We start from the raw sequence: 11,782 nt of genomic DNA, 5'->3' as shown, positions 1-11,782 counted from the left end.
TTCCGAAAAGAGGGATAAATCAAATGACTACTCCAGTGCATTTACAGCCAGTGCTATTCAAAAGCAGCTCAAAAAATAATTTCCTTAGGGTGACCATAACTGCAATCCGTAGCGGTACGCAGTTGTCGCTCATCGTACACAATAACCGAGACAAAATGTAACGCGAGAGCAGCTTAGCACAGCCAAGACCCACTGCTAGATGATTCGAGCTCATGTTCGTGCAGTATCGCGTGCAATCGAGCACACACTCGATGTGGCTCGAGTAGGTTCGAGTAGGATCGAGTAGCTTGTGGAGCATTCTAGAAATTGTATGGTTTGATATATATATAGCCGTGTTTCGAGCAGTGAGCGTCATTCAGAAAATAACAAGCAACGAGTAAAGAGCGAGCTATCGTGAACTAGAACGTGGTGAACCAAACAAATTGAAATAGTGAATTATCACTCAAGATACACAAACGTGAACAGTTTTTCTGCGCTATCAGTGAAGAATTTCAGTGCATACAGTATAATAGACACATCATTGACAAGATGCCTTCTGCAATTGGAATCGATCTGGGCACGACCTATTCGTGCGTGGGAGTGTTTCAGCACGGCAAGGTGGAGATTATTGCCAACGACCAGGGCAACAGAACCACACCGAGCTATGTTGCGTTTTCGGACACGGAGCGCCTCATCGGTGACGCGGCCAAGAACCAGGTGGCCATGAACCCCACAAACACAGTGTTCGATGCCAAGCGACTGATCGGACGCCGGTATGACGACCCTAAGATTCAGGCCGATATCAAGCACTGGCCGTTCAAGGTGGTCAACGACTGCGGCAAGCCGAAGATTCAGGTGGAATTCAAAGGAGAGCGCAAGACGTTTGCACCAGAGGAAGTCAGCTCGATGGTGCTGACGAAAATGAAGGAAACGGCCGAAGCATACCTGGGACACTCTGTGAAGAATGCGGTCATCACGGTTCCAGCGTACTTCAATGACAGCCAGCGACAGGCCACGAAGGATGCCGGTGCGATCGCGGGCCTGAATGTGATGCGAATCATCAACGAACCGACGGCGGCCGCATTGGCTTACGGTTTGGACAAGAACTTGAAGGGCGAGCGCAACGTGTTGATCTTCGATCTCGGCGGAGGAACGTTCGACGTGTCCATTTTGACGATCGACGAGGGCTCTCTGTTCGAGGTACGAGCCACTGCCGGTGACACACACCTGGGAGGCGAAGACTTCGACAACCGAATGGTGGGCCATTTCGTGGAGGAGTTCAAACGCAAGTTCAAGAAGGACGTGTCCAAGAACGCCAGAGCACTGCGACGCTTGAGGACGGCATGCGAGCGAGCGAAGCGGACGCTTTCGTCCAGCACGGAGGCCACGATCGAGATCGATGCCCTCATGGACGGAATCGACTACTACACAAAGATCAGCCGAGCACGATTCGAGGAGCTGTGCTCTGATCTGTTCCGCTCGACACTGCAACCGGTGGAGAAGGCCCTGTCGGATGCAAAGATGGACAAGAGCTCCATTCACGACATCGTGCTGGTAGGTGGATCGACCCGCATCCCGAAGGTGCAGTCGCTGTTGCAGAACTTCTTCTGCGGCAAATCGCTGAACCTGTCGATCAACCCGGATGAGGCGGTAGCATACGGTGCGGCCGTCCAGGCGGCTATTCTTAGTGGAGACAAGGACGAAAAGATCCAAGATGTATTGTTGGTCGATGTGGCTCCGCTGTCGCTCGGAATCGAAACGGCCGGCGGAGTGATGACGAAGCTGATCGAGCGAAATTCGCGCATTCCGTGCAAACAGACGCAGACCTTCTCGACCTACGCGGACAACCAGCCGGGAGTGTCGATTCAGGTGTTTGAGGGCGAGAGAGCCATGACAAAGGACAACAATCTGCTGGGCCAGTTCGACCTATCAGGTATTCCGCCGGCACCGCGCGGTGTGCCAAAGATTGAGGTAACCTTTGATTTGGACGCCAACGGTATTCTGAACGTATCGGCGAAGGAAATGAGCACCGGCAAGGAGAAAAACATCACGATCAAGAACGACAAGGGCCGCTTGTCGCAGGCGGATATCGATCGCATGCTGGCCGAGGCGGAGAAATTCCGAGAGGAGGATGAAAAGCAACGGGAGCGAGTCGCGGCTCGCAATCAGCTCGAGGCGTACTGTTTCAGTCTCAAGCAAACGCTAGAATCAGCCGGCTCGAAACTGAGCGAAGGCGATCGCAAAACTATCGAGGAACGGTGCAACGAGACACTGCGCTGGATCGACGGCAACAGTATGGCAGAGAAGGAAGAGTACGATCACAAAATGCAGGAGCTAACGCGCGCTTGCAGTCCGATCATGACGAAGTTGCATCAGCAATCGGGAGCCGGTCCATCCCCGACTAACTGTGGCCAGCAGGCTGGCGGGTTCGGCGGACGCACGGGTCCCACGGTAGAGGAGGTGGACTAAGATGATGAAAAAGGCAGGATTATTTTAAATGGCATTTATATGAAAACTGTGTTATTGCGTGATGTAACGAGTGATTTTCAGAATAAATAATAATGATAAAATTAAGTTAAAAACATTCAAATGAAATGTTGTTAGATTTTTTAAATATCTCTTTAAATTGGAGAAAAATATTACATATGATTTAAAAATACATATTCTAGAGCAGCGGTTTTGAAATGGTGGAGAGTTTTATTTTTGGGGGGAATTTTGACGATACGCTCTCCCACCGCTCATAAACTTAGTTTGAAGCATTATGAATACTATGCAATAATATATTTTAGTTAGTATCATTTAATTTATTTTAATTGGATCTATTGTCGGACCTCCGCAGGTCTAGACAAATAGCTTAACTAATACTTATAAACTAAACTGTAAAACTAGCTTACATCTTCAAATGGGAAAAAATCTCTATTTTTCCCAAAAACTCCTATTTTATATTTTAGTTTCTGCCTGTATTTGTATTTCAAATTAACTTATCAGCCTAAATTGGATTAATAATGGTTTTAAATTTTAGTTATATTATCAGTTCAGTAAAGATAAATATACACTAATACTACTCTGCTCTAAGTGCTCAGTTTTGAAGCCCCTCAAACCATTCATTGAAGTCAAGTCAAAACATACCTAGATAAATTCTCCTTTTCTCACTTTCCTTTGAATCTTCATCCAGTTGCTATGAATCACAATCCATGAGAATGGATCGCAATCAATTACGTCTGAATCGTTTTCAACTACGACTGAATCGTTTTCAGCTATGTTTGAATTTTGCAGTAGCTGCGTTAAATTTCATTGCAGCGGAATCGATTTACAACCGGACCGTCTCCCCATAGCAAGACAGGAATATCCAGGCAGGAGTGTTTCAGGTGCACCAATATAACCAAATAATACCATTTTTTAGCGTGTGAAATCGAATGTAATGTCTCAGATGCAAACGAAAAATGCAAACAAAGACGGACACTACGGGTAAGATGGACCCTTCTCAATAATGCATGAAAAAGGTAATTTTAGAATAATTCGACATTGCAGAATCCAAAATGAAAGCAAAACAACACATTTGAAAACCTTTTTGGGCTTAATATATGCAACAATGGTTAAATTCACAAACAATTTAGTCTTCTAGGCCTTGAACCTCTTTCGGTTAGAAGACACAATGCGCAGTGTTCTTTCATCGCTGGATTGCTAAATGGCTCTATCGACTCATCGCCTTTGTTGCATCGAGTCTGACCCTATGTTCCGCATGTCGGCTGTCTTCAACACTGTCTCGGATTGCTTCGACTTCGACATCTCAACTCAGTGCTTCAAGGAACGTCTCCGGCTTTTGCCATGGCCGCAGTGAATTGCGCTGCAAATCATGTTTTGTTGTGTTTTTTTTTTTTAATGAACTGTTACATCTTAATTAGGCCATAGGGCCCGTTGAAGATTAATAAATAAATAAATAAAAAAAAAATAAAATAAAATAAAATTTCAATCGTGTGGTCCCTGATCGATCTAATTATACTACTGCAGATCTTAAGCTCTACAACTTTTAATGTATCGTGATTATTAAGCAAACAACTGGCGAAAGAACGAGAATGACATAAATAAAAAATCTTGTTTTCTGCTGGTACATCCTGACACCAAAGCGGGAAAGACGGACACTCTGTCGTAGGGAAAGATGGACACCAGATTTGTTCATTTAATTTAACAACTAAAACAACTGGCGATGAACAGATCTCATCAAATACCTTAAATAAGGGTATTCGGAACATATAAACCATCCAGCAACTAGAAAAAGCATGGAGTTCTCCGCGAAGTAATTTCTAGATTGTTGTTCTGTAAGCTGGAGAAGCTGTCAGCTGTTAGTGCCCGATATTTAAAAAATGTCTTAGATTCTGCATTCTACGATATGTTGCAAGCGGTGCTTACAATTCCTAAATTCACGGCTGAATGAACCGTCGATGTCATTGGCTATGAATTGGTTTATGTATGTACCAAGACGTGGAAAGCAATGCGATATGTTAAAATATTATAAACCTTTTCAATTTCCAACGTTTTGTAAAGTGATCTTACCCTTCATGGTGTCCATTAATCCCATATCAAGTGTCAGTTTTACCTGAACATTGTAAAACTGTACGAAAAAACATGTTTTTAATTCATAAAAAAAACATAAAATTCGATAAAAACTTACAAGTATCAACATATTTTTGGATAAAACATGAGTGTAACATAGAGTATGCACATTTCCATGGTGGTTGCTTATGTACATCCCTAGATTTTTATCATTTTCATTAACGTGTCCGTCTTTACCTGCCTTCCCTTATATTCCCTGGTCTATGAATTATATTAATCGTTTATGAAATTAAGACAAGTTAATTTCAATTTGAGCCGGTCTCGTAGTACAGTCGTCAACTCGTACGACTTAACAACATGCCCGTCATGGGTTCGATCCCCAAATAGACCGTGCCGCCATACATAGGATTGACTATCTTGCTATGGGGGGAAATCAATTAGTCACTGAAAGCCAAAGCCCACTAGTGGTACAGGCAGGCCTTGACCGACAACGGTTGTTGAGCCAAAGAAGAAGAAAAATTTCAATTACTTTCTGTTACATTAAAAATGACGTGATGTTGTTAAAAGAGAAGTTCTTGCTTAATTTAAAACTATATATCTAAGTGATTTTACTTACTTATCCGACGCTATAACCGCTTTAGTCTTGGCCTGCCTCAGGAGTGTCCGAAACCGCTCACGGTCTCGCACCTTCGTCTGCCAGTCCATTATCCTGGCCTTAATGGTGGACGCCTCCACGCCATCTTGCCACCTCAGTTTGGACCTACCACACTTCCTCTGTCCTTGTGGACGGCCTAAAGACTTTACGGGCTGGGTCGTCCGTTTATATGCGTTCAAAATGGCCTGCCCACAGCCGCCTGGCAAGCTTGATACGCTGCAGGACAATGGGCTCGCCGTACATCTCGTATAGCCCCTCTTTATAGCGGCTCCTGCATTATCTTTCCTCACATACGGGTGAATTCTGGGACAACTTCAAAAGTGCATTCACCTATCTGAACGTCACGCCTACGTAGGGTTGGATTAGTTATTGGTAGGGCCGCTGATGTTGCCACCTTCAGTTTGGTCTTTGCCTCGTTTATCTGCAATCTGAGGCTCTCTGCCGCCTGCTTGATCCCATCGTACATCGGAGAGCCGCATACCAATGATGTCTATATCATCAGTGTATGCCAGGATCTGAGTTGACTTGCAGAAGATGGATGGGCGTAGACTTTTGGTGCTAGCAAAATGCCCTGAGAGTTTTCGATTGTGATATCACGTAGTGATAGTATTAGACTCATTATTCATATACAGTGAAGCATTGTTCATCTAGAATCATCAGCACTCAACCTTGCAAGAAACTCGAGATGCTATGAATTATAGGTGTGAGTGATGTTTTTACTATAAATTGTTTGAATTTTTTAAATCAATACTTAAAATTGGGATACATCTTTACTTTCCTGTACTATACTATACTATACTATACAATATAATTGTATATTTCGTAAAAAATATAAGGTTTTGTGATTTTAAAAATTTTAAACCTATATTTTAGATTAATAATATTTTTAAATAATTTGTTTTTCAAATTTTATCCTTAACGCATCATACCTGCTTCCTTATTAGCTGTCCTTTCGGAACTGTTCATGCAGGTTGGAATCTGGTATTCGTCTGTGTTATCGATTTTCAAAGATACGGTGGCCGAATCTGCACCTTCCCCCAGCGTATTATCTTCATCTTCTGTTTCCTCGAGACGCTGAATGTTGTATTGAATGATGTTTTCCTCTTCGTTTATCACCTCCACTTCCTCCGGATCTGGTTCAGGGTACTGTATGACCCAATCCTTTTGCAACGAGATATCTATCCCATGATCTTTTACAATGTGTTCTTTTGCCATGTGACGATAACGAAAGCGCTTGTTGCAAACGGAACACTTGTATGGGAAAGATTTTGTATGTGTTCTCATATGAACTTTGAGCTGAAAATTGCTGAAAAAGCGCATCTCGCACACACGGCATGGATAGTTCCTCTCTCCTGTGTGATAAAAGCTATGCTGCTTCAGTCGCGACCTAATGAGCAAAAAATGAAAATTAAAAAGTGATCAAAATTAAACACATGTACATGTTCGATATTGTTAGTCTTTACCTGGTAGTAAATTTTTTCCCACAAACGTCACATTGAAATCTCGGCTCAACATGGGTTTCTCTGATGTGTCCCAGTAAATCGCGCCGCGCTTTGTATACCTTTCCACATTCGGTACATGTGAACGATTCCGATCCATGGCGACAGCGAACGTGCAAACGGCAGGCATGCTTACAGTGAAACCGCGAAGAACATCCTTCTATGTGGCACGCATACGGGCGACGTCCCGAATGTCGATTGATGTGCCCCTCTAAGCGGTTGCGTTCAATCATTTTACCGCATATGTTGCATTCAGTCAGCAGCGACTTGTAAAGTTCTCTACCCGAGATTTTACTTCGCCTGCGTCGCCGTGTATCTTGAACATTATAACCAGTATTTTCATTGCCGGGAATGACGGATTCAATTGTTTCACTTGCTTCTAGCACTTCTATTTCAGTCGAATCGTACTGTTCCTGTGTCAGATGGTGTTCCGAATCTAAGCCATCCCCAGCGCTAAGCTCGTGTTGATTAAGGTACTCTGCTTCCATATGTTCCTCGGGATCTTCCATGTTTTGATCTTGAAGTACTTCCTCCAACTCTTCGGTGGCATAGATTTTCTGCTCCTCATAAAACGTGGCCGAATCATCAACATTTTCCGTATCATCTTGCGATTGGATGTCTGATTCTGTTTCCAATTTTTCAATAGAAAAAGATTCTTTTTCCGAATTGTTATCGTTTTCGGTTGCTTCGAAATCCTCCTTAACTGATGGATCGTCCAAACCGTTCATTGTCACCTCCTCAGGTGTGGTTACATCTAATGTAACAGCAGCGGGAGGCGGAGTATTTGAATTAAGTACAGGGGAAGGCGAATGGCTTTGGTTAGGAACTTCCTCAGTTGAGGTTGTACGTTGACGAGGAACAGCAGTCGATTCTACTTCTGGGGGACAATGGCTTGTTGCAATGGCAGAAGAAGTGCTAGGAGATTGTAATCTATTCACTGAAGCATTAATGTTTCCAGATGCATTGTTCTGAGGGTCTGTTTTGCTTTCCGAGCTTGGTCGGGCTTTTGTTCGCTTTTCCTCCCGCATTCTGTCTTGTACTCGCCGGCCCGAAGGATAGATGTATCGTGGAGATTCATTTCGCCTCAAAATAACTTCAACCAATGGTTGTCGGTCTATACGAAGAAAGTGGTTTGAGCGTTTTACAAACAGCTTCGTCTGCACTGACAGATAGAAATCGCGATATTTCTTGGCCTGGATAACTTTTTTTGTACATTTTCGACAGATACCGAGGGGTAACGTTCTATCCTCAAGGTTGATCTAAAAATGCGAACAATTTCATTACCGGCTATGTAGAGGTAAACACGGTCCTCGCACAGTTTATTTACCATTATACCGAAGCAGGATCCTATTTTTCGTACCATTTCCGAATCCAATGGTTTAAGATGTCTATAGCACATGCACATTCGGCATGCTTTTAAGTAGAGAGGTTCCATTTGGAAGTAAATTTTGAAAACACAACAAACAACATGCAGGAAAGCCGTCTTTCGCAAACAGCTTCTATGTTTATTATTGTCATTGCTGACAAATTGAACAGATGTTTGAAGTGTGTTCCCAATAAACATTCTGTTTATTTCCTCAACCTACGCAAAATAAATTCGAGTAGCCTGCACTCGAGTTTGCATGAGGCCTCGCACTCGCGACAACTTCATAGTTGTAATTAGTTGTAATTGTGTATGTAGGCCATGGAGGCTCGATACCATAATAATAAATAAATTAAAAGCGTCAGTAACCTCGCGTGAAAGCAGGTTGTGAGGGTAGGCCAATTTTTCGTTCCTAATTTAAGCAGTTATAATAATAGCACCTCGCGAAAAGTTGGAGCAGCGTTACGTGTAGCTAACTTTAGACCTAAATTTTTATTTTTATTTTTGAAAAATCCACAAAACTACAAAAAGTGATAATTATGACAACTAACGGGGAATAAACGGTGAAATGATAATTTTAACAAAATTCGAACAGAAGATACTCTTTGAAACCTCGCAATATATTATCGGGTCGCTACAAAATGATTCGAATCGCTTAATTACTCTTTAATTACTCTTGTGATAGACAGAAAACTGCTTGAATGGGTAAATTAACAGAAAGCTGTCTGGCTGGGATACGCGCGAGATCTCAAAAAAACCCTTGCATTTGGAATACTTGCGAGCTCAAATACTGCTCGAATTTGTTTGTCGGGTTTAATTGCTACATGGGCACCACGAATGACAGCTCGAATAAATGTCAACTACGATGTCCAGCCTTGTGCTCAAACCCTATGTCCATTGCTGTCAATTTTGGGCGCGTAAACCCCATACAAAACAAAGAAAACGTTAGAATTCGACATAATGTTTACGCTTTAAAAGTTTTGCTCGTACCTTAATTTCGTTGTGTATTCTCGATGAGACGCGTAAACCTTTTAAAAGTGTAATGCTGCTGAAATACAACATAGAGGACGCTCAAAAGATGCAGAGGGTAGGTGTATACGATCGAGTGGATAAAATCGGGGAAGGTACCTATGGTGTCGTGTACAAGGCGAAAGACATTCGGACCCAAAACTATGTAGCACTCAAACGAATTCGGCTTGATAAGTGAGTTGCAACGATCGCACACCACGCACACCAGCCTAATTTCAAACCTTTGCTATTCCAGCGAAACGGAAGGTATACCGTCAACGGCAATGCGTGAAATTTCTTTGCTGAAAGATCTGAAGCATCATTCAATAGTGGAGCTTTTCGACGTAGTCATAATAGATGCGAGCATTTACATGGTATTTGAATATTTGGACATGGATCTAAAGAAAATGCTAGATCGTCACAAAAGTAGTTTCACGCCGATGCTTGTAAAGAGTTACATGCACCAAATGCTGGATGCCATCGCGTACTGTCATTTGAACCGTATCCTCCACCGGGATCTTAAACCTCAAAATCTGCTAATCGACCGGGAGGGTCACATCAAACTGGCAGATTTTGGATTGGCACGGGCGGTAAACTTTCCTATTAGAGTGTATACACACGAGGTGGTTACGCTTTGGTACCGTGCGCCAGAGATACTGCTGGGAACTAAATTTTACTGCGTTGGCGTTGACACCTGGAGTTTGGGATGTATCTTTGCCGAGATGATTCTTAAACGGCCGCTCTTCCCGGGAGACAGCGAGATTGATCAACTATTTAAGATATTTCGACAAATGGGTACGCCAGACGAAACGAAATGGCCCGGCGTTTCGCATTTATCGGATTACAAAGAATCCTTCCCTTACTGGGAACCGCAACCACTGCCAAATGAGATGCAGCACGACCTCGATGCACATACTTTATTTTGTGAACTTATGCATTACGATCCAACAAAAAGACTTTCCCCAAAAAGCGCAATGAGCCACTCTTATTTCGATAATGTAAGCCTGGTACCACCAGAGCTTTAGTCCTAATGCAATCGAAACTGATTGATCAATTAAATTTGCGCATTAAAACCATCGACGATGATCTCGCAATTCCGCCTCAAACTCTGCCCCGACAGCTTTAGCATGGAATAGTTGCAAAAGACATAAAAAAAAACGTTTAAGACGACAACACACAGGACGTTGATGGACATGTTCAGAGATGAAACAGCTGAGCATAACTTACATGTGGCATAAAACACGTTTTTACTCAGATTGCAATTTCATGGGCAACCCCTTCGTACAGTACGTATTGAAATAGTCATAGATTGTATGTGGCCACTCTGCAAACCGATTATGACAAATTTTTTGCGCAATAAACTCTAAAACATGGTGAGTGAAGTTAACTTAATCTATCAACATTTTCAAGACTACATATTCAAGAAAGAAAAAGGGAAAAACCGTACGAACAACTGTCTTCTGTGAATGGACCATTTAATAATATGTTTGATTTTTTACTTGAATGTTTCTCATTAGCAGTTAACAACATATATTTAATTTAATTCATTTGGTTACGTAGGGTAACTGTACCAGTTTTTGGCAGTATAATTAAAAATGTAAAATCATGCAAAAATGCATCGAAAATTGTCTCAAAACATATTTTTGAAGTAGTGATATGCTCATTTGTTATACGTATACGAAGTTTCACATCATTTCCTTCCGTATTTTTCAAAATATCAAACAATAACTTGAGGGAAAAATAATAATTTGAGAGCCAGTCTGAGCCGTACTCTGTAGCCATCGTACTGTCTCTTTTCTTCAAGGCTTCAATACTATGTTTGTAACTCACATCAAAGAGACTGTAAAAACTGCCAGCAAAATGACCAGAATGGGCAACATAAAATTAATAATTTTAGTGCATTTTAACACCAATCTTAGTAAAGTAAGAGTGTAACATTGCTTTAAACATTTTTGTCTACCTATTTGCATTTATTAACACATTAACACCGACCCGTATTCGCGTTGCCGAAAGTAGGAGCACAGCCTGCCGAAAATAGGAAAAAACTGCTGCAAAAAGGACCAAAAAGAGTGTTTACATTTTCACGAATATCTCTAAAACATACATTTAAATCGGCAAATAAAAAATAGCACAACATAATAAGATTGTTTATTGTTCAAAATAACGTCACTTAAATGAAAAATAATAAAAATTATATGTATACGAACAATATTTGTGAGACTGCTGCACTAATACTGGCACAGTTACCCTAATTGTCGGATCTCCGCAGGTGTACAAAAATAGCTTAACAAGTACAGTCAGAATTAAAAAGTTGAACGCTTTTTAGTTCGCATGCTTTTTAATTGAACGCTCGATACATAGTTGGCTGATAGTTTAAAAATATAATATAAAACAAGTTTAAAAACACATTTTTAATGCACTAAAAAGTGTCTTAAAAACATAAGGTTAATTTCATCGCTCCTTTCATTCAAATGTTAATGCTAATGGTAGATGTAAACCAACCCCACAAGTGATACAGACAGACCTTGACCGACAAAGGTTGTTGAGCTAAAAAGAAGAAGAAGTAATGTAAGTAATGAGACAAACCTCACGTTTTACGGCACTTTTTATCGCATTTAAAAGGTTTTTTTAATTAATTTTTTAGTATGTCTTTAGATATTAGATATTGTATTTGATATTTTCTTAATCACCGAAATCGTCGATTTTGAATTTTGACACCTGATA

General features: G+C 41.5%; 3 protein-coding genes across 3 annotated transcripts; 2 read left to right on the top strand and 1 right to left on the bottom strand.

The window, feature by feature from the left end:
• The first annotated feature begins 353 nt into the window (after positions 1-353).
• Positions 354-2,569, top strand: LOC120895259 (heat shock protein 70 A1-like). The gene has a single exon (XM_040298425.1). The coding sequence runs from the start codon at positions 529-531 to the stop codon at positions 2,446-2,448; it is 1,920 nt and encodes a 639-aa protein (XP_040154359.1). The 5' UTR covers positions 354-528; the 3' UTR covers positions 2,449-2,569.
• A 2,699-nt stretch (positions 2,570-5,268) lies between these two features.
• Positions 5,269-8,182, bottom strand: LOC120896548 (transcription factor E4F1-like). The gene is made up of 3 exons (XM_040300739.1): positions 8,015-8,182; positions 6,652-7,946; positions 5,269-6,575 (listed from the first exon to the last, which is right to left on the bottom strand). Exons 1-3 carry the CDS (start codon positions 8,120-8,122, stop codon positions 6,104-6,106), a joined length of 1,875 nt encoding a protein of 624 aa, XP_040156673.1. The 5' UTR covers positions 8,123-8,182; the 3' UTR covers positions 5,269-6,103.
• Positions 8,183-8,968: 786 nt separating this feature from the next.
• LOC120896547 (cyclin-dependent kinase 2) lies at positions 8,969-10,450 on the top strand. Its single transcript, XM_040300738.1, has 2 exons — positions 8,969-9,253; positions 9,315-10,450. Exons 1-2 carry the CDS (start codon positions 9,093-9,095, stop codon positions 10,081-10,083), a joined length of 930 nt encoding a protein of 309 aa, XP_040156672.1. The 5' UTR covers positions 8,969-9,092; the 3' UTR covers positions 10,084-10,450.
• The last annotated feature ends 1,332 nt before the right edge of the window (positions 10,451-11,782 follow it).

This window comes from Anopheles arabiensis, chromosome 2, assembly GCF_016920715.1.
Source record: "Anopheles arabiensis isolate DONGOLA chromosome 2, AaraD3, whole genome shotgun sequence".
In the NCBI taxonomy this organism is placed as follows: Eukaryota; Metazoa; Arthropoda; class Insecta; order Diptera; family Culicidae; genus Anopheles; species Anopheles arabiensis.
This window is presented reverse-complemented; position numbering and strand designations above follow the sequence as displayed.